Here is a 24,481-nt window from a genome sequence, read left to right as displayed (position 1 = left end):
TGGGTTTAAACCCCCTATGAAGTAGGTTCGAGAACATAGTAGAGGAGACAAATGGTCATTTTGCCTTCAACTCTTAGATTTAAATGGAATGCTCCTGTCAAATCTAACGTGATTTAACTTGAAGGATGATTTTGTAAGACCCTACAAAATTTGAGGGTTTAATATGCAATTTTAAGATTTAATGGACTAATATGAAGTTATTAAAAATATAAGTAGACTAAGGGGCTATTTGTTTGCCTAAAAAAAAAAAGGGAAATCAAAGAAAATGAAACCTATTTCTAAGAAAAATAGGTTTTGGGATTGTTTGGTTGGCTAAAAAGAAATCAAAGAAAATGAAACCTATTTCTAAGAAAAATAGGTTTTGGGATTGTTTGGTTGGCTAAAAAAAGAAGGAAATCAAAGAGATTGTTTGGTTGGCTAAAAAAAGAAGGAAATCAAAGAAATGGAGATGAGATGAGATGAGTTGTCACCTTTTTAAGAAAACTTGTTTTGATGTTGTTTGGTTGGCGGGAAAAATAAGGAAATGAATTATAAGAAACCTATTTCTTGTATTAGGTTGTTTTTTTTTGTTTGGTTATTTCTTAAAAATAAGAAAATAGATGAGATGAGATGGGTTGTCATTATATTATTGGATGATGTGACCCACACTTAAGAAAATTATTTTCCTAGCTTTTTGGGAGGAAAACAAATAAATGAAATGTTAATGAGATGAGATGAGTTGTCACAATCTTATTAGATGATGTGAGTAATTTTTAAATATGAGATGAGATGAGTTAAGTGATGTTGTTGATGAAAATAATATTTTATTAGATGTGGTGGATGTGATGGATGAGTTGTTGGATGAAAATAATATTTTATTAGATGTGATGGATGGGTTGTTGGATAAAAATAATATTTTATTAGATGTTGTGGGTGAGTTTTAGGGATGAAAATGTGTGAAATTGTACTTTTTAAGATTTCTCAGTTTTCATTTCTATTTTTTAGTTTTTTAGGAAATAACCAATCAGGCCCTAATATCTAAACGAACCTTTAAGAAAATAAAATGGTCTGGTGATGCAAATAAACTTGCGAGATCTCTGATTGTTTATCGTCACGATGGGGGCAGTAAATGACCTGGTTTGGTTGTGCAGGGACCTCTGGCGGTAGGCTGTAGGCTAATTTGCGCACCGAGTCCAGTCCTCCGCTCTGGTAATTTTTCCAATTTACTCTTTCTAATTTTTTTTGTCACGAGGTTTAGCACGTGATGAATATTTTGTATTGATTTAGTGGATGTGCACATGCTTCGTTGAACCTGCAGCCGCGGAAGAAAAATGAATGGGTGCCAATAGCTCCACGTCGTATCATCTAATTGCGATGGGACCCTCATATAGTTATATTTAGGGCCTGTTCGTTTGCCTTAAAAAAAATGGGAAATCAAAGAAATGGAAAATGAAGAATTGTTTTGGAGTGTTCGGTTGGCTAAAAAAAAAAAATCAAAGAAATGAAGATGAGATGAGATGAGTTGTCACATTATTATTGGATGATGTGAGTGATTTTTTAAGAAAACTAGTTTTGATGTTGTTCGGTTGGCGAAAAAAAATAAGGAAATGAATTATAAGAAACCTATTTCCTGTAGTTTTCTTGTTTTCTTTTGTTCGGTTCATTCTTAAAAATAAGAAATGAAATGAGATGAGATGAGTTGTCATTGTATTATTGGTTGATGTGAAGAAAGATTAAGAAATGTGTTTTCACAACTTTTTGGGATGAAATGGAAGAAATAAAATGTTAATGAGATGAGGTGAATTGTTATAATATTTTATTCGATGATGTGAGTGATTTGAAATAATAAAAAGAGATGAGTTGAGTGATGTTTGGATGAAAATAATATTTTATTAGATGTGATGGATGAGTTGTTAGATGAAAATAATATTTTATTAGATGTGGTGGATGAGTGGTTAGATGAAAATAATATTTTATTAGATGATGTTGATGAGTTGTTGGATGAAAATAATATTTTATTGGATGTTGTGGGTGAGTTTTAGGGATGGAAATGAAAGAAATGGATTATTTTGAGATTTCCACCATTTCCATTTCCATTTCTTGCTTTTTTGAAAACAAACGAACAGGCCCTTAAAAACTAGGAAATCGATTTCCTTAAGTGTGAGTCACATCATCCAATAATATAATGACAACTCATCTCATCTCATCTATTTTCTTAGAATTTGAAGATATGTTTAGAGATGGTTTTTATCCTGCATTTAAAAAATTTTCTCGTCAAACCTGTCAACGTGATATTTTAAAATATTATCAGCAAGAACAAGAAAAAATAATTTCTTATTTTAAAAATTTAAACTGTAAATTTTCTTTAACTTCTGATATTTGGACATCTAGAGCACAAACTGGATATTTATGTATCACAGCACACTGGATTGATGAAAATTGGCAAATGTTTAAAAGAGTTGTTTCTTTTATTGCAATAGAAGAGTCACATACTGGTGCTAATGTTGCAAATTTAATAATTGAAGAACTTATGAAATTAGAAATTTCACAAAGAATATTTTCTCTTTCACTAGATAATGCAAGTAATAACAATGTAGCTGTTGATTTTATCAGATCATCTTTATCATTGCCATGTCATGGTGATCTTTTTCATATTAGGTGCATCTGTCATATTTTAAATTTAATTGTTCAAAGTGCATTTACTGAAATTAAACCCATGATAGAAAAGGTTAGAACAGTTGCTTACATGCATAGTGCTTCTGAACAAAGACTTAAAAGATGGAAACAATTTTGTAAAAGAAAAAATGTAAAGCCTAGACTAATTCCAAAAGATGTTGACCATAGGTGGAATTCCACATATGCAATGTTAAGTGTAGCAATAGAATATAAAGACATTATAACTGATTTTATAAACTATTATGCTTCTAGTTCTAGTTCTGGTAGCACTTATGGAATAACTGAAGATGAATGGACAGTTATATGTAATTTAAATGAAATGTTACAAGTTTTTTATGATGCTACCATGTTATTATCTGGCTGTTATTATCCAACCATTACTTTAGCTGCTTTACAAATTTTAAATATTCAAAATTTTTTTGATAAATATCGTTTGGATGCTACTTTTGGACCTATGGTTTTTGAAATGGAGAGCAAATTTAATAAGTATTTTAGGCCTATTCCTCATATTTTTGGTTTGGGGGTTCTTATTGATCCATGCTTGAAGGATATTGGCCTTCGAAGTTTGTTACAGTCATTGTATGGTGGACAGGTTATAGACTTAGATGATGGAACCACCCTGAATGCTACTACTCATCATTTACTTATTAGAAATTATTTTCAAACTTTATATGATGAGTATGCAGCTAGACATGGTGTAGCTGCACAACAGTCTGCAGCTTCGGTTTCTTCGAGCTCATCCCGAGCCCGAGGTAAAAGTGTAAGTTTTGATAGGTATGCAATGGTAGCCGAGCTAACTGGTGGATCTGGACTTGGATCGTCATCATCGGAGGTTTCTGAAATAGATGAATATTTTTCTGCTTCTTTAGTTAGATGTCAAGGAAATGCTTTAGATATTTTGCAATGGTGGAAAGTATATGGATCAGTTTCATATCCTATACTTTCCACCATGGTTCGTGACTTACTAACAGTGCAGGTTTCGACGGTAGCTTCGGAATCCGCCTTCAGCACAGCAGGTCGTTTGATCGACGATCATAGGACATGCTTGGATCCGTATACTGTACAAGCGGTGATGTGCCTACAAGATTGGTGGAGGTACGAGAAGCGAACGCAAGGCATCGATCGGATGGCTGGAATTGAAGATAAATTTGAAGAATTGGGACTAGCAGATAGATATAAAGAATAGATTGTAGTTTTTATATCTTAGCTTACAATTTGTAAAGAATTATTTTGGAAATAATTGCAAATGATAGTGATATAGGTGAGTAGGTGCCAACCTAGTTGGGATTTACTTATCTATTGTGATGCGATTAATTCCAAAATAAATTTGTACTTGTAATTTGTAAATGATTTATTAATTATTAATAAAGAATTTGTTTTTATTATTTTTTATTTGTAATTTATGCCATTTTAAGTAATTAATAAAATTATTGTTTTTATTATTTTTCTTATCTTTTTTATAATTTATAATTTAAATAACATAAAAAAATTAGAAAAAAAAATTAAAAAAAAAAAGAAAATCACCCGGGCCAACCCGGAACCCGGCCCGGTCGGGCCTGGGCCCGGGCCCGGACCCGGCCCGGCCGGTTTTGCCCGGCCCGGGCCCGGATTTCCGGGCCGGGCCGGGCCGGATGGACAGGCCTATAGACCATAGATTGTTATAAGATAAATTCAACTCTAGAGTTCCACTACTGTAAATAAATTATACTATTGTCTTATAACAATGCTTCGAATTCATGATTCTTCAATTTTAAGTCAATTATATGTAAATTCTTTATTTACCTTTGAAGTAATAGAAAGTTACATCCATATGTTTGAATCGTAACTTATTTCAAAGAAAACATGTACGTATCATAAATTTTGACGACAATCACATTCATATTGTATTTATAACCAACAGAGCCGGTCCTGGGTTTTCTAAGGCCCAGGGCAAATTTTCTCTGTGTGCCCCATTTATACAAATTAAACAAACAAATAAATAAATTATTAACTAATTAACTTTATTAAAATTATAAGATTTTACAAAAGACAATCTTCTTTTCATTGCATTAAAAGAAGGAAAAAGAGTACCCCCGGATTGTAAACATTGCATTAAAAAACAAAAACTACATACTCGAGTCTACATGCTTCCTCCCAAATCTCCATAAGCATTTCTTTGATTTGATCAATCTTTTTTTCATCATCCATAATTAATCGAAGCAAAGAATCATCACATGTACCTACAAAATAAAAATAGCAATGAAATCTCAACTACAAAAACATCATTTAAAATGTCTTCTTGTTGCACTTTTAGATGCAAAATCATCAATTATACTATCATATTTAATGTTCTCTAACATATCCTTTTCAATGCATAATATCGCTAATCCATTTAGCCTATCTTGAGTCATGGTGGTCCGCAAGTAAGATTTCAATAATTTTAATTTAGAAAAACTTCTTTCAGCAGATGCCACAGTCACAGGTATAGTCAATAATATCCTATAAGCAACCATTACATTAGGAAACATATCCACACTCTTTACAAACTCAAGAATTTTAATGGATGTCCATGGTTTATCTGTTTCATATGCTTCTTTTGGTAACATCACTTGCAACACCTGTAATTCTGAAAATAAGTCTCTTGCATCAACATCGGAAACATCACCATGTTTTAAAGCATTTTCAAGATTCACACAAAAACTTTTTAATTCATTATCATCAAGCGAAGTCAATTTTGCAGCATCAAATAAGAACCCAAAAATAGATTCAAAACAATGCAATTGTTCAAACCTACTCTTCAATTCACCAAGAGCAATATCCACTATAACAAGAAAATAATCAGTTCTAAATGATTCTTCAGCTGATTGTTGTTCCCTATCACTATTGGAAACCTCATCAAAATGCCTTTTTCTACAAACTTGACGTTTTTTTGGAAATATGGGTTCAATTCCCATATCAAGGGAAATTTGTTTAGCATCAATCATGGCAGAAACAAACCCATTTATTCTATAGTTTTCAAAAAATAACACAAGTCCTTCTAATTGTCTTACAGCAGCATCATGACGCATGTCTTCAGATTGTAACTTTTTACTAACTAAGTTAATCTTATGCAAAATGTCATGCCAAATAACCAAACTTAATATAAATTCAAAACTTGAAAGCTCTCCTGATGCTAAACTTTGAGCATCCCTACTCAATTTGGCATCTTCACTAATTTCTGTTAATTTAAATAAAGCTTCTCTAATTTGGGAAGCTTGAGATTTTATTGCTTTGACACTTTCAATGTGACTTTCCTAACGTGTAGTTAACAATGATTTTAAAGTCAAACCATCTATGTAATCAAGTAACACATTCCATCGCTTTGTTGAATTAGAGAATACCGTATATATGCATTGACATGCTCCAAAAAAAGATTTTGCTTTAACACATGAGTTGGCCATATTACAAACTATTAAGTTGAGACAATGAGAACCACATGGCATGTAAAATGCTCTAGGATTTATATCAAGTAATCTTTTTTGTACACCTAGATTTTTTCCTTTCATATTAGAGCCATTATCATAACCTTGTCCCCTCACATCATCAATATTAAGTGTAAGGGACTCAATTACATTTTGCAATTCATTAAAAAGTCCTAATCCAGATGTATCTTCCACATTCAGAAACTCTAAAAAGTACTCTTCTATATTTATTGGAGTACTTGAAACATCTACACACCTCAATATTAAAGTCATTTGTTCTTTGTGACTTGCATCAGGAGTACAATCAAGAATGACAGAAAAATATTTAGCTGTTTTTATTTTTTCAATGATTGCATGTTTAACATTTGATGCTAAAATAGCTATCAACTCATTTTGAATTTTATGGCTAAGATAATGATAATGAATCTTCTTATCTTGAATGAGTCGAAAATGGTGTTGCATTACTGGATCAAACTCTGCAATCATTTCAAGCAGGCCTAAAAAGTTACCATTACCATCTTCATAAATTTTTTCATTTGTTCCACGAAAAGCCAAATTATGTGTAGCAAGACATTTCACAACAGCAATGATTCTGACAATAACATTTTTCCAGTGTAGTGTCTTTCTTGATTAGCTCTTGTAATTCTGTATCAATTGTTTGATTTGTTTTCAATCTGATTTGCAATTCAACACAAGACCTCAAGTTAGTGAGGTGTTCAATACTGCTTTCATGTTGTCTAAGCTTCTCACCAAGATGTTTCCAATCTCTAATTCCTTCACTAGTTAACTGACTTCTAGAATTCATTGTTTTAAACAACTTACAACAGAAACAAAACACTTTATCCAACTCCTTTGAGTACACTAGCCATTTTCGATCCTTAGTTTCCCCATTTGGTAACGTACGAAGATAATAATTTGAAGAAAAATGTCTATTGTGTTCGTCCATAGGGAATTTGAGATTAGTTTCTCTTAGGGGACCTTTTTCTACAAGTAAATCTCTCATTTTTGCATCAAGATTATCCCAAACTCGTGGATCATAAATGTTCAAATCAAATCTTGTTTCGGGACATTCATTTTCATGGCAAGGTTCATCAATATTTTCATTTTCATCAAGGAAAGGTTCATCACTATTTTCATTTTCATCTAGATCACCAATTTCTTCATTCACATCATTCTCATTTTCTACTAATTCTTCCAATATTGGGTGTTCATATTCATTTGGTAAATCATCTTCATCTAAATTTTCAAGTGAAGCATTGGTTTGTTTAACAAAATATTTATTCAAAGATCCTCTTAAACTTTGAGCAATTTCATCATTTTTTTCTTTTTTTTTGTCTCTTGAGATTTCCGGAAAGTTGTTTCTTAGGAAACATTTTTTAATTTTTATAATAAACACTTAACAAAGAACAAAGAACAATAAAACCTGGATTTTGAGCATATGTTCTTCCACTTGAAACTTCCAATTATAAAGATCAAGAATCTCAGCCAATGTTTCTGTTGAATCAAATAATAAATAAAAAAGTTAAAAATATATGTATTACAATTTACAAAAATTATACATCTAAATTCTATATGTTATCTTTAAAAAAAGTACCTTCACAGAAAGTCGCTTGCGTGATATGTATTGAGAAGAGGAGAATCACTAAAAAAATTTGCTTACGTGTATGAACTAAGAAAGAAGGTCGGAGGGCTTTTCAATTTTTTGTGGCTAAGCTGTTTTTTTTTTTAAACCGTGGCTGAGAGCTTTTTATCCTCCATATTTGTTGATTTAATGATTTGCTTTATATTATATTCTATAATTAAAGGAACTTTCCTTTTCAATGACAGCTACCCCCTCCTTAAAAATTGAGATTTGAGTAATAAAGGCTGATTGGCTTCTCTTTCCATTTTCCAACGACTGGTACATGCTTCTTCTGTTTTATTTTTTTTATACACACATATATACATAGGCTTAAAAAATATATTATGCCCCCTTAGCTGTGGGCCCCGGGCTGTAGCCCTGGTGGTGCTAGCTTTAAGGTCGGCTCTGATTGAGTGTAACCCTTACTGATTAAGGATGCAAAAATGATCCGGCAATACTCCAATGACATAGATGAGCACGTTGATCGGCAAAACTTATTAAGTTGTTGTTTGACATCTCTGTTTTATTAGTTGATTCTTTCTTCCACATGTCATATTATTCTAATGTATTACCGCCATATAAACATGTAGGAAATCATGCATAAGAGCAAATTGTTTTTCTTTTTACCCCAGCCCAGAATCTAAACTCAAGACTATGAAAGTCATATCGGATCTCTTGACTGTCCGAATCACCCACAATAGATAAGAGAATATTGTTTTGAATCATAAAGAAAGCAACTGAATTTTCATTTATGGCACATGTCCTTCTCATGAATGACTTGATATAATCACACTCTAAAAGAAAAGGTAAAAAAGGATTTGGATCCTCTTCACTACAAAAAAATAGTGGAATGGCCACTACATAATCACAACTATTGATTATTTAGTGGATGATTATGATTTTTTCTTTTAGGGCCTGTTCGTTTGCCTTAAAAAAAATGGGAAATCAAAGAAATGGAAAATGAAGAATTGTTTTGGAGTGTTCGGTTGGCTAAAAAAAAAAAATCAAAGAAATGAAGATGAGATGAGATGAGTTGTCACATTATTATTGGATGATGTGAGTGATTTTTTAAGAAAACTAGTTTTGATGTTGTTCGGTTGGCGAAAAAAAATAAGGAAATGAATTATAAGAAACCTATTTCCTGTAGTTTTCTTGTTTTCTTTTGTTCGGTTCATTCTTAAAAATAAGAAATGAAATGAGATGAGATGAGTTGTCATTGTATTATTGGTTGATGTGAAGAAAGATTAAGAAATGTGTTTTCACAACTTTTTGGGATGAAATGGAAGAAATAAAATGTTAATGAGATGAGGTGAATTGTTATAATATTTTATTCGATGATGTGAGTGATTTGAAATAATAAAAAGAGATGAGTTGAGTGATGTTTGGATGAAAATAATATTTTATTAGATGTGATGGATGAGTTGTTAGATGAAAATAATATTTTATTAGATGTGGTGGATGAGTGGTTAGATGAAAATAATATTTTATTAGATGATGTTGATGAGTTGTTGGATGAAAATAATATTTTATTGGATGTTGTGGGTGAGTTTTAGGGATGGAAATGAAAGAAATGGATTATTTTGAGATTTCCACCATTTCCATTTCCATTTCTTGCTTTTTTGAAAACAAACGAACAGGCCCTTATGTGAATGCACCCTTGTATTACTAGCACAAGTGCAAGTATGCTCTCTTAAGGAACTTTTTCCACTCTTTTAAAGTAAAAAAAAAAGGAAATAGAGGGCATATCCATACCACAAGGGTAAATCTGTCTCCTCACAACCTTTTTGGTGACTTAAGCATAAAAAAACAATTCATTTAGGAGGTCTATTCGCCCAAATAGAATTATAGAGAGTCTATTCGCAATTGTGTGATACTAAAAGAGTTTATTCGTAATTACCAAAAATAAATTAAATTCTTGGCTCTCTTTGAATTTTAGAGGATTCGCTAACTTTTTCTAAAATTCTTAACGTCTATAAAACCTCCTTGATCCAAACAGGACCGTACCTAGGAATTTTGAGGCCCAAGGCGAAATATTAGATGAGACCCAAATGATACAACTCATAATAGATTTTATCTCATTCTTCTTACCTTTTGAGCTGCAAAATTACTAATTAAAGTTTTATATTTAATATTTTCTAACATATTATTTTCGATAGATAATATTGTTAAACCATTCAATCTATCTTGTTAACATGGTCGGTCTTAAATAAGATTTTAGTAATTTTAATTTTGAAAAACTTCTTTCAGCGGAAGCAACTGTTACGAGTATAGTCAATAATACACGATATGCAATATAAGTATTTAGACAAGAAGCTAACCACTTTATATATATAGTTCAACACTTCAATTGGACTATTAATCTCTACTTTTAAAATTTGAATAGAAATAATTCAAGTTATAAATTTGAAATAGAAACAAATCAGGTTATAAATTTGAATAGAAACAACTAAATATGATCAAATAAACTAAACTATACACTCTACTTCCGAAAACATATTTGCATGAACCCATGATCATAATCTAGACCCTAAACTACCTAAACCTCAAACCTTCAAGTTAATCAACATCATTTTCTCCGCATCATAACTAGACATTGAAATTTACATTTTCCAAACAATACAAAACGCCATAAAACCAACGACGCATACATGCATTAATATTACTTTCAAGAACCCATTTGGAACCCATTTGCAACAATCCATTATGATAATATAGACCACCCAGCTAAACCCAACACTCAAATCACCTCCAAATTATCAATACCCCTTTCCTCACCCCAAAACAAGAATGCATAACCAACCCTAATATCTGTGAATCCACAATAAGCACACAGATTTAATCTTTACTAAAACAGATCAAAAAAACAACGCAAAATAAATAAAGGAAGTCGTAAAACAAACCAGCAAGCGTGCTCGCAACCTTTCACAAGGGCCTATGAGGACTATAACTACAAGTTGTGGGTGGGTCATAGGTGGCCTATACCCAAGCTGAGGCCTAAGGAAAATATCTTAATTGCCTTAAGCTAGGGCCGGCACTGGATCCAAATAAAAAATATAGAAATAAAAAATAAGACAAAACCTCCTAAAGCTTTGGTGAGTTCAAAAAATTCACTAACCTTTATTAAATAATCGTTAAGTACTATATATGTTAAGGAATAAAGCTTGATGATAGGCTTGATGTTTGATTACTATTTATGTCCATATGCTATGAAACGTTTTTGCAAGATTTGTGGGTTATCGTGAAATTGTAGTTGTTTAAGCATGAAAAATGTTGTTTAACTTTTGGTAAAATTGTGTCAATACTTTAAAAGCAATATCTTCATGTGCTGTAGCCCCTTCACTTTTTTCCCATGTGGGTCAGCCCCAAGAACTGTCGCATCATGTGCTGCAGCCCTCTTTTAGCAATTATTACTCGCCAACTAAGCACAGAGAGAGTATAAAAGTACAAAACCCCAAAATACCATTACCTCCTCTATTCTTTTACAGTTAGGTCTAATGAGAGTTCATGTTAGGTCAAATTTCATGTTAGGTCTAATAATAGTTCATGTCAGATCTAATTTCAGTTCATGTTAAGTCTAATAATAGTTCATGTTAGTGTTAGACCCTAGAGGGGGGTGATTAGGGTCTTATGCTAATCTAATCTGATTTAAATACCAATTAAAATTAATTAATAAGTTATCCTAGCAAGTATGAAATACCATAAGATATATGAGCTAGGATAAGCAATATAAACAATGAGATATATCCTATATGATAAAATATATATGCAAGGATATATAAACTAACACAAGAGTAAACAATATGAAACAAGATAGAGGATGATATGAATAATGAGATAATGGCGATATGAGCAATGAGCACAAATATAAATAAACGCCAAAGCACATTCAAACACACAATATGATCACGGAGTTCGGACCTTCCGTCCTACGTCTCCGCTCCCCACTCCCGGGGAGAAATCCACTATCACAACCGGGTTTTCTACGTTCACCCAAATAACGTTTACACCTCACAGTGTCGGTTTTCAACGCTCACCGAACAACGTCACTCCTCACACTCGGTTTTCTAGTTCACCGAAAACTTCACAACACACTCGGTTTTCTAGCTCACCGAAAACTTTATACCACTCACAATGTAACAAATATAAATTTGTTCTCTACAATAGATGAGAACTCAATTAAGCACAAACTCAATGTTACAATCTCTCACAACCCTAATATACTATGTATGCAAATACAATAAGCTCAAGTGGGTGTGTGTAACAATGAGATAATATAATCAAATCTAAACTCAATATAAAAACTAGCTTTAAAGAATGATAATCAAATAACTAAGCAAATGTAAAGCTAGATAGAGTTTAGAAAACTTCTCCAATAGATGACAAGATGGAGAGATGGAGATTGGAGCCCAAACAAGAAGATGATCTCCTCCACTTGTGAAAACAATCTTCAAACCAAACAAACACTAAAACACACTTAAACCCTTGTTTTAAACTCTTTAAACTTGTTTAAAACATTTCTTGAGTACCCTTAGAAGTATGAGGACATGGAGTATATATAGGCTCATGAAACAAGCCCAAAAACCCAAAAAAACCAAGCAAAAAGACAAAAAAATGGATATATCAAAATTTAGAAAATATAGCCGTTATGCTACAGTAACCGCGTCCAGAGACATGCCCGGTCGACCGGAGTTACTGTAGCAGTGTGTAGCTGTTTTGTAAAATCAATTTAAAATAGTAAATAAACTCCAACAATTATGAAATTTTGTAGGAATGTTCTAGACATGTACAATAACATGTCAGAGAAAGACTTTTTGAAAAATCGTTTCCCAGTTGAGAGAAATAAATATTTGAACACAAATTTACAGTTTCTGAAAAACTGCTGACATACACGATTTTGTAAAATCAATTGGGCACAGTAAATCAACTCCAAAAATAGTAAAATTTTGAGAGAAGTTTCTAAACATGTAGATAAACATGTCAAAGAAAGAATTTCTTAAATACCACTTCCCATTTATGAAAACTCATCTGTTTTGTAAAACATGCACGAATGAAAAACATGATTTTGTAAATTCCATTAAACATAACAAATCAATTCCAAACTTGATGAAACTTTGCGAAATGTTTATAAACATGAAGACAAACATGTTAGAAAAATAATTTCTCAATTTTCATTTCTCAATTGTGAAAACTCATTATTTTGTAAAAACATGCATGAATATGAATTTGTTAAGAACTTGTTTTTGACAAAAAGAGTTTAAACGCATATTGAAACTTTATGAAATGTTTCATAAACATTATAACACATGAATATAAAGTAAACATGGTCAATAAAACAATATCATAAAGTTTTCTCAAAATAGCTCATTTTGTGAGAAAATCCAATATTGTGTGTGTATATGATATTGAGCTTAAAGTATTAAACACACATAATATAAACCTATACTAAATTTATCCAAGTTTGATCTTGATCTTCATTGTAGCTCAACTTGGTATACATGCGGATGAAGCTTGAACTTGATCTTTAACTTTGAATTGCAAGGCTTCACTGACATTCCGCCAACCTCCTTTGGATATGATCATTGAAGCTCTATTCCATCCATCCTCCAACAACGTTGTTTGTCTACAATACATAGGAATGCACAGACACTAGACAAACAACATTAGTGGTAAATTGTTTGTTAAACATCATCAAAACAAGAAGGCCAACAGTTAGGTCTAATTTCAGTTCATGTTAGGTCTAATAATAGTTCATGTTAGGTCTAATTTCAGTTCATGCTAAGTCTAATAATAGTTCATGTTAGGTCTAATTTTAGTTCATGTTAAGCCTAATAATAGTTCAAGTTAGGTCTAATTTCAGTTCATATTAGGTCTAATAATAGTTCATATTAGGTCTAATAATAGTTCATGTTAAGTCTAATAATAGTTCATGTTAAGTCGAATAATAGTTCATGTTAAGTCTAATTTTAGTTCATGTTATGCCTAATAATAGTTCATGTTAAGCCGAATAATAGTTCATGTTAGGTCTAATTTTAGTTCATGTTATGCCTAATAATAGTTCATGTTAAGCCTAATAATAGTTCATGTTAGGTCTAATTTCATGTTAAGTCCGATAATAGTTCATGTTAGATCTAATAATAGTTTATGTTAAGTCTAATAATAGTTCATGTTAGGTCTAATTTCATATTACATCTAATTTCATGTTACGTCTAATTTCAGTGTTAAGTCTAATAACAGTTCATGTTAGGTCTAATTTCATGTTAAGTCCAACTCGATTCGTGTTAAGTCTAAATTCAGTTCATGTTAAGTCTAATAGCAGTTCATGTTAGGACCAATTTAATTCATATTAAATTCCTTTTAAGCCTAAGCTTACTTCATGCTAAGTCTAATTTTTAATATTTTATTTACTTAACATGAACTATTATTAGACTTAAACGAACTATTATAAGACCTAACATAAATTATTATTAGACTTACATGAACTAAAATTAGACTTAACATGAATTATTATTAGACCTAACATAAACTATTATTAGACTTAACATGAACTGAAATTAGACTTAACATGAACTATTATTAGACTTAACATAAACTAATATTAGACATAACATCAACTGAAATTAGACTTAACATGAACTATTATTAGACTTAACATGGACTGAAATTAGACCTAACGTGAACTATTATTAGACCTAACATGAACTATTATTAGACATAACATAAACTAAAATTAGACTTAACATGAACTATTATTAGACTTAACTAACATGAACTATTATTAGACATAACATAAACTAAAATTAGACTTAACATGAACTATTATTAGACTTAACATGAACTGAAATTAGACCTAATATGAACTATTATTAGACGTAACATGAACATAAATTAGACCTACCATGAACTATTATTAGACCTAATATGAACCAAAATTAAAAAATTAGACCTAACATAAACCGAAATTAAAAAATTAGACCTAACATGAACTATTATTAGACATAATATAAACTAATTAAAATTAGACCTAATATTAACTGAAAAATTAGACTTAACATGAACTATTATTAGACTTAACATGAACTGAAATTAGACCTAACATGAACTAGACTTAACATGAACTAAAATTAGACCTAACATGAACTATTATTAGACATAACTTGAAATTAGACCTAACATGAACTCTCATTAGATCTAACATGAAAGAATAGAGGAGCTAAGGGCATTTTGAAGGTTTTATTTTTTTATCCTCTCTCTATGCTTAGTTAGCGGGTAATAATTGTTAAAAGAAGGCTGCAGCACATGATGTGACACTTTTTGGGGCTGCAACATATGAAAATATTGCTTTTGGGGCCTTGACACAATTTTTCCTTAACTTTTACCCTTTAGATCCATTAATAATTATTTTCTAAAGTTCAGAACGATTTTGTAAAAACTACACTATAGTCTATAGGGAGCATGATTTCCTTGGAATTTAAATATTTTGTGAGGGTTTTGTGCAAAACATTTCAAAGTTTGGAGGCTTTTTTTAAATTTACCATGAATTTTTTAAGCTAATGGTGAACAAGAAGATTGAAGCTTAAACCTGATGGCTCCCGGATTTAGTTAAAGTAATGCATAAATAGGAATTAATTAATTGCCAATTAGCACAGTTGACTCATCTTCGCTCATCTTAGATATCTATCATGACAATATCTTATTTAATATTACACGTCAAATGCTATGCAGTTTCATCTGGATAATGACTCCAAATTTTATGGGCTTAATACCGGAAAACCTTTTTTTTTTAATTTTGGACAATTATCAAATAACCTCTCATAAATTTCAAAATATCAAAAAAACCCTTAAGTTTATAGGATATCAGAAAACCTCTTTTAATGTTAAGATTTAATCAAAATAGCCTTCTTGAAGTGTAAACCATAATTTTACTTGAAAAAACATAAACCATAACTTTCACTTGAAAAAACATCATCATGTAAGATTCTTCTTACCCATTTGGAAAAGTATGATTAATGCTATTAATGTTTCTTTAATAAAACCTTATAGTTAAATAGGGTTTTCTGATATATTAAAACTTATGAAAGGTTATTTGGTAATCAGGTAATGTTAAGAGGCGTTTTTGATATTTAAAGGCTAAATATTAGAAAATTAACCTTCCATAACTTTCAAAATATTAGAAAACCCCCATACAACGTTAACCTCAAATTTCACATGGGTGGAAGAATTATGTAGGGATAAATTTGTTGATAAAAATGTGGTTTATGTTATTAGTAGGTTTTATCATAAAATCTTAAAGTTAAGAGGGTTCACTGATAACCCCTTAATGGCCTTAAACCCCTAACTAAAGTGTTTTTTAGCATTCTATTTTTATGGAGCCTGCGACTTACGTGATTGCCAAAATTCTGAACATATTTGTCGGAAAAGCTTAAATCCATGAAGACTATTATTATTTGGAGGGTGTTTTGATATCCATCATCCAAATTATCCGTCCACTAAGATAGCTTGCTAAAAGGAGATTTAAATAAGTCCTCTAAGCTATTTAAAACCAACAATGATCTTTTTTTTACCATAATTTGAAATTCCCTTTTCTAACAGATCAAATGATCGACTAACTACCACCGTCATGCCGTCATAAATATGTCACTTAAGCATTAATTGACAAATCACATGAGTGCTTGCCAGGAAATTAGGAGGGAAAAGTATTTTTGGGCCTATTTATCCTACCATACAAGTTCAAATATTTAGTTAACACCATAGTTAATTTTAATACAAATTTAGTCATTAGGTACGATTTTTAATACTAATTTGCTATTTTGGCCATCTAAAAATCAAATTATATTACCCCCCACCCCATTTGCATGATCTGAGGTTTCCCTCAATCTCTATTTTCAATCATTATTTCCCATCATCATTTGCATAAGCTGAGCTTCAATGTAATAACTTCTGTAATTTGGGGGCTTAATTCCATTTGGAGCATGTCAATACAATCAGTTTTATTGATAAATAAAAAATCTTCATATTGGTCTAATATATGTTTGAAATATTGTATACAGGTTATAAGAAGTTAGAATCAAGTTTGATATTAGAAAGAGTAAGATAACAAGTTAATCACAGCTAATTCTGAAAAAAATATCAAAATTTAAAATTATGTTTGAGCATATGGTAGTGTTTGTGTCGTTGTCATGAATCCACATGAAAAACAAAACTCAATTCAGATATATATAGTTTGAGATGTGAATATTTTAGTTAAATAACGTCGAAATAACCAGTAGCAGATTCGAAGCCTACACCGGGACTAAAACTTACACGAGCCATAACTTTTGACTCAATTAAAGGGATCACTATTATAATAGCTTTTTATAAAGCTCTCGGTCTGATAAATAGACTATTGATGGCACTAGTAACCATTGATGAAGCAAAATCCAAAGAAGTTCGGATCATCGACGATGAACAGTAATCATCGATGGTTAACAGTAACCATTGATGGTTAAGTTCAACCATGAATGGTTAAATTACTAATTTTAGATTTCTGATCTGTTTTTAGATTTAATCTTAACCGACTATTGTTAGGTGTATATAGGCTCTATCCTCATGTTTTTCGTCAGATATTTCTGAACTAAGAGAGAGAGAGAGAGAGAGAGAGAGAGAGAGAGAGAGAGAGAGAGAGAGAGAGAGAGGGAGAGAGATAGAGAGAGAGAGAGAGAGAGAGAGGGAGGATTTTAATCCAGAAGAAAGGATCTCGCTTAGGCTTCTTAAAAAGCATACTCAACATCGTTCTTCATCATTCGATTATTAACCTTCGAGTAGTGCTACCTTTAGACTTTAGCATCCTCACCATTCTTCTCAAAGCTTCGCTTCAATCACTAGTAGAATAATTTGCACAATCAAAGGATTGTAATATTTTTCTAATTGCGCTTAATTATTATTTATTTTATTCAATTAATTTTATTTTTACGACGTACTCGAGCTGGAGTAGATTGAGGGCTTATGGCGTAGTCAAGCTAGGGTTAAATTGAGGAATTGGTCACTAGCTAGGGCTAGGGATATGATCATCATGTTTTATTAAACTTTTATATCATCCTATCTATTTTATTTGAATAAATATATTAATTAATAATTATTTTTATCTTAATTTGCAGGTACTAGAGAATTAATAAATAAAAGCCCAATAGAACTAAATTTTCTTAATTTTCTACCATTTATTGAAGCCCAAGATCAAGCTAAGAGGAGCTCACAAAAGCCCAAGAGATTAAAAAATTCAGGTCAACAAGTCAATAAATAATCAAATTATGTTAGGAAACAATAAATTAATCAATCAATTGGCTAATCAATTAGCCAACCAATAGGCCAATTAATTAATTCGTAATAGAATCAATTAATAGCTGAGGTTTACTTAATGGGGCTCAAGGCTAATCCGATGACTCATGTTGATTGCAAAAGTCTATAAATAGGGGTACAAGTGATTTTTTTTTATAAAATCTCCATTTTGAGAGGAGGGTACTCTTAATTAAGAAACTTTCCAAAATTATAAACTTTTCTTTGCAATAACTAAAAATTTATTTCCTCTTCTTTTATTTTCATTGCTCCCTTTTTATGATGATGAAGTGAACGAGAAGATTTGCTTCACAAGGGGCCAACAACCACTTGGCATTTAAGTTTTTATTTTATCTTTTTATATTTCTTTTTTTTTAAATTGCATGAATTATGATTTTATATTATTATCATTAAGTTTGGTGGATTAAATTTATTTTATGCTTGTAGTGTAGATTTATTTCATGCTTTGTAGAGTAGATTTACATATTTTTGCTCTTTTATTGCTTTTGTTGTTCTTTTTCTTGCTTATTTTCTATTTTCTTGTCTTTCTGTTATGCCTTATTTTCTTTTTTCCTAATATGTATAACTAAATTGTTAGGAGATCTAGGATTATATGAAACTAGTTTAATTACTTTTATGGTTTACAGATTGCTCTCTTTATGCTAAAAATGATTATACTTAGAATAATAAACTAGAGAACTAAATGGTAGAAGAATAATTGATAATCTATACTTATTGTTACGCCCCGGTATCATGGGCTGTTCGCGCAGTGCAAGTCGTGAGACCCACCGAGTGTAACACATTGTTTTACTCAATTCACAACCAAAATTGACTAGATGATGATTCATTTGAGTCTTAGGCTTACCTATTTAAGCCACCAATATTTGAGATGTTGTCATGCATCCCAAAATGTGCTATGTGTTTTCGGGGCATAACAAGTTATGGTATTAGAGCTTAAGTTTGGAAGTCCTAGGCTTGAAAGCTTATAGTTAGTGGTGTTTAGAAAAAAGTTTTAGAGTTACTTGTGATTATTGATATATTGTTTGTTTGCTTTATATAGGAGCAACATGAGCACTCCTTCAACCCGAGAAGGTGATTTGCACCAGACCTTGAGGCAAATGTTTGGTGGTAGAAATGCATTCGGATCTAGTTCTGGAGGAAATCAAATGGATGCAACTGCTATGTTGCAGATGATGCAAAATCTCACTATTGTGACGCAAAATCAACAACAATAAATTAACTAAAAGCAAGAATCTCGAGACAATGATCATCCTCAATTGCAAAGCGGTATGACGGAGTTTAGGAGGTTAACATTGCTTACCTTCAAAGGAAGTGTTTATACTATGGTAGTTGAAGACTGGATCACAGATATAAAAAAAAGTCTTTACTTATATGAAGTATCCTGACGAAGAAAAAGTGGCTTATGCAATCTATATATGCTAAAAGGATATCGCGCATTAAAAGGTAGGGTGATTGTGATGCCCCACTAATAATCCCATATAAAAAATCGATAGAGTTTAAGAGGGTTTAAATGATTGAGAGCCATGTGCAACATTAGCCAGCCAATTTTGGCAGTGGATTGAGCCAAACCACGTGTTGCATTTCGTGGATCCTAGGACTTACATCGTGACAACGGGCTCGCACGCCCGGGGTGTGACAAATGGTATCATGAGGTCCAGCAAAAATTAAAGCAATTGTGAGTTGAAAAAGACCAAGAAATGTTCATGAGATCCACAATTTTCTTGGCATGGCGGGTTTTTATCAAAGATTCATAGAGGGTTTCTCTCATATAGCCTCACCTTGTACCCGATTGACTCAGAAGCGAATCAAATTTGTTTGGTTTGAAGAATGCAAAAGGAGTTTTCAAGAGTTAAAGAAAACGACTAGTACCTGCATCTATTCTCACTATACCAATTGCAGGAGAAAATGACTAGTATATGCATCTATTCTCTCTATACCAATTGCAAGAGAAAATGACTAGTACCTGCTCTGATTGATGAGATTAATATTATCCAAAAAGATGACTCTAAAGTGAAAGCCATTAGGAAAGGGGTCGAGGATGGTATTCAACAAGGTTTTGTAATACATGGTGATAGATCCCTTAGGTTTGGGAATCGACTTTGTTTCCAAATAGTTTAGAATTGAAAAAAAGGATTTTGAAGGAGGCTCATTATTCTGGATATACAATGCATCCTGGTGGAACAAAAATGTACAAAGATTTGAACAAGATATATTGCTGGAATAATATGAAGAGGGATATTAGCACTACTAGAAATATGAGTATTAACTACGGAACTATAGCGACGAAAATTTCCGTCGCTATAAGGCCACTTATAGCGATGGAAATTTCCGTCGCTATAGTTCCGTCGGCAATACACTTATACCGATGGAATTGTTATTATTGGCGACGGAAATTCCGTTGCTAATAAACAAATTTTAGCGACGGAAATTCTATAGCTAAAACTACTTTTAGCGACGAAAATTCCGTAGCTAAAACAACTTTTGGCGACGGAAATTCCGTCGCTAAAAAATAAAAGAAAAAGAAAAATTTTGGGCGCGGGCTTGCCCAAAAAAATTGGGCATCCCGCGCCCGACAGAGGGATTTCCCCCAAATCCTTATCTCATTTCCCCCCTCTCCTCATTCCCCCCTCTCTCCCTCCCCTTTCTCTTCGTCGGCACCACAACCGCCGCCAATCCGTCACCCGCTGCGTCGCCGCCCCTCTCCTATTCTCCACTCCCTCCATCCTCTGCTCCTCGCCCGCCGCGTCGCCGCCCTCGAGTCCTCCTCCTCCTCGCGTCACCGCACCTCGCCCATCCTTCGCTCTCCGAAGAAGAAAGAAGAAGGGGAGATGGAGACAGACGACGAGATGGCCGCCGCGATGCCGATGACCAAGATCCCCAATCCTCTAAAGAGGTAGCCCCGAAACCCTAGATTTTGATTTCTTTAGTTAGAAAGACTGAAGATGGTATCTTGTTGGAGTAGAACTTGGAGGTGATCAAGCAGAGGTTGAGGAGATCGAGGAGGAAGCTGGAGCCCTGCGCGAGAGATGCATGCTAAGGTCGAGAAGGAGATGTCTCTGTTCAAGGTTTGGTTTTCCCCTCCCTCTGTTTCTCGTTTTCTAGGGTTTTTGCTGGAGCCGCTTTGTTCGGGAATTAGGGTTTCGGTACACTATGTTTTCGAGAAAGCTGCCCTGTAGTTCAGTTCTTGTATTACTTACAGTCATTGTGCGTGCTTTTTTCTATTGTGTGTGTGCCTTACAGTCTCTTATTGGAAGATTATGTTTGCTCCTTGGTTTAACAATTTCTTTGGCTTTCACTCTTTCCAGAAGATTCATCTAGTGGTGCTGCAAGCCAAGCTGAAAAGGAGGAGGTGGATTCGAGATCGATCTATGTTGGTAATGTGAGGTTCTTCAAGCCATCCTCTCTTTTCAGTGTTTTGCAGTTTACAGTAATGCTTGCATCTCTTACTTCACTCCTACATTTATCTAGCAAGAAGTCTTATTTGAAATTTATGTATTACATGATCGGTATAAGGAAAGAATATGTAAATTTTTGATTGCTTAGTGCTGGATAAGTTGACGTTCTTGTTATATTGTGACTACCAGTATACAGTTTCGTAGTCACATCCCATTTTTAATGGATGCACTGCTTATTGCTCATATTCTTTTGAAGATGTAAGATGACAGATGGAGGTATTTGGTAGCATGCATCTTAGTGAAATGTTAGCAGTAGAACAGTCTTAACTAGTGAAGCAAATTTTCTTTCTTTTTGGTAGTATCCCTTTTATTTTAATCAATCTTATGAGTATTATGAATTATACTTCTCATACCGATTGTTAGGTGGACTATGCCTGCACTCCTGAGGAAGTGCAACAACATTTTCAGTCTTGTGGGACTGTAAACAGAGTAACAATTTTAACAGACAAGTTTGGTCAGCCCAAGGGATTTACATATGTGGAATTTGTTGAAGTAGAGGCTGTTCAGAATGTTCTGCTGTTGAATGAATCGGAATTGCATGGTCGTCAGCTAAAGGTTTGCATCAATTTGATTAGGTTAAACTTTACAATGTAAACATCCAACTGATTTGGTTGTGGTGCAGGTGTCAGCTAAAAGGACCAATGTACCAGGAATGAAACAGTACCGGGGTCGTCGAGCAAGCCCATATATGGGCTTTCGATCACGAAGGCCTTACATGCCACCTCCATTTTATGCTCCTTTTGCATATGGGTATACTGTTTTACTTCGATGTTTGTATTTATTTATTATATGCCCTCTAAAGATATGTCTTATTGTATTATATGCTCTCAAAAGACATGCTTTTGTCTGGTGATATAAGGTGAAATGTTAACTTGTCACAAACTAGTTTCTCATAGAGCTTATATGGTCTCATAGGCCACTTATACAACACTCGTGGTTGCCTAATGCTGGTTCTTGCCTAATGACATTTCATGTTCTCCTTCCTCCCTATTATTTTTGATAAATATTGTTGAACGTGTTTATATTTTTGATGTTCACCATGTATTTTACTTCCTCCCTATTATTTTTGATAAATATTGTTGAACGTGTTTATATTTTTGATGTTCACCATGTATTTTAAATGAGGATCAGAAACTTTAAAATTTACTTATCTATAAAATTGTTAATGATAGTTTCCTGTTATTTATACTATTGTAATGTTGGGTATTTCATTATATTTACAGACCGGCACTTCTAGACATGGTGGAGCTGGGGGTAGTCATGGTGGAGCTGGTGATGAGGATGATGGCGATGAATGATTTGTAATAATTTAACTTTAAAGACAATAGTTGTATAAACAATATGTATTATGTCAGGGTATTTTTATTTATTTTTATTGAAATATGTGTTATACATGTGTGGTATTACTGATTGAACAGGGATTATTATGTTTTTGTACAGGGTATTTTCAAATTTCAAAATATTTTTTAAAAAGATACTGGTCACTTTTTAGGGACGGATTTTCCGTCGCTAAAATATCTTTAGTGACAGAAAATCCGTTGCTAAAGACATCTTTAGCGACGGAAAATCCGTCGCTAAAGATTTTTTTTTAAATTTAAAAAAAAGTACGACGGAAAATCCGTCGCTAATGTCCCGTCGCTAATATTTAGCGACGGATTATCCGTCGCTAATAGTCATATTAGGGACCCTCAATGTAGTGTCGGTATTTTAGCGACGGAATTTTATTTTTTTCGTCGCTAAAAGTTTTAGCGACGGATTTTGAACTTTTAGCGACGGATTTGTCCGTCGCTAAAAGTCCTGTTTCCAGTAGTGTAGCAAATGTCTCAGAGTGTGATATATGTCAGCAAGTAATAGCAGAGCATCAGAGACCAGTAGGATTAACTCAAAATCTCGACAAACCGATGTAGAAGTGGGAAAAAAAATTACAATGGATTTTGTCACAGCGTTATCAAGACCCACATGAGGAAATAATGCTATAGTGGTCATAGTGAATAATCTAACTAAGTCAGCTCACTTCATGCCAATCAATATGAAGTTTTCCTTAAAGAAGCTTGTGAAGTTGTATATTGCTAAAATAGTTAGACTTCATGACGTACCAGTGGAGATAGTATCCGATAGGGATCTTAGAATTCGTACCTAAGTTTTGGTAAGGTGTGCACAAAGTCCTTCAGTGTAAATTCTATTTTAGCTCAGCATATCATCCATAAACAAATGGTCAATCAGAGAGAACAATTCAATCTCTTGCGGATATGTTATGATGTTGTATCCTTGATTTGAAAGGATCAAGGGAGAAGTATTTGCCATTGACAGAGTTTGCATATAATAATGGTTATAAATCAAGCATTAAAATGTCACCATATGCAGCTCCATACAAGAAGTGTCGTTCACCTATACACTAGGGTGATCTTAGAAAAAGAAAACATTTTGGACCCGAGTTAGTGCAACAAGATATAAACAAGATTAACTTGGTAAGAGAGCGTATTTAAAATACACAAAATAGACAGAAGATTAATGCTGATCGCGGGAAGAGAGACTTAGAATTTTAAGAAAGTGATCATGTATTTTTAAAGGTATCTCCTAGAAGATGTGTGAAGAGATTTAGAATCTGAGGAAAGGTGAGTCCAAGATTTGTGGGGCTGTTTAAAATTCTTCAGTGTGTTAGTGAAGTTCCTTATAGGCTTGCTTTACCACCTTCTTTGGCTAGAGTCCACAATTTGTTTCATGTATCTATGCTAAAAAATTCAATCAAGGTCCAGATCAAGTTATAGAATTGGAACCAATTAAACTGAAGGAAGACTTGATATGCGAGGAGAAACCAAAATGCATTTTAGATCAAAGGAACAAGTGCTTAGGCAACATACTATTTGATACGTGAAGGTTCAATGGAAGAATCACTCTGATAGAGAAGCAACTTAGAAGCTTGAAGAGGAGATGTGACAGAAGTATCCTCAACCTTTTAAGAACCAATGTACGTAAAGTTT

General features: G+C 32.8%; 1 protein-coding gene and 1 long non-coding RNA gene across 2 annotated transcripts; one reads left to right on the top strand and one right to left on the bottom strand.

Moving 5' to 3' along the window:
• LOC109835238 lies at positions 4,747 to 16,335 on the bottom strand. Its single transcript, XM_020403223.1, has 5 exons — positions 16,278 to 16,335; positions 6,794 to 7,331; positions 6,084 to 6,687; positions 5,090 to 5,927; positions 4,747 to 4,874 (listed from the first exon to the last, which is right to left on the bottom strand). The coding sequence occupies exons 1-5, from the start codon at positions 16,333 to 16,335 to the stop codon at positions 4,747 to 4,749; spliced, it is 2,166 nt and encodes a 721-aa protein (XP_020258812.1).
• On the top strand, positions 21,059 to 22,250 carry LOC109832324. The gene is made up of 3 exons (XR_002244705.1): positions 21,059 to 21,110; positions 21,351 to 21,424; positions 21,864 to 22,250. It is a non-coding gene; the product is annotated as an uncharacterized LOC109832324 (long non-coding RNA).

The sequence above is a fragment of the Asparagus officinalis genome, chromosome 3 (genome assembly GCF_001876935.1).
Source record: "Asparagus officinalis chromosome 3, Aspof.V1, whole genome shotgun sequence".
Taxonomy (NCBI): domain Eukaryota; kingdom Viridiplantae; phylum Streptophyta; class Magnoliopsida; order Asparagales; family Asparagaceae; genus Asparagus; species Asparagus officinalis.
This window is presented reverse-complemented; position numbering and strand designations above follow the sequence as displayed.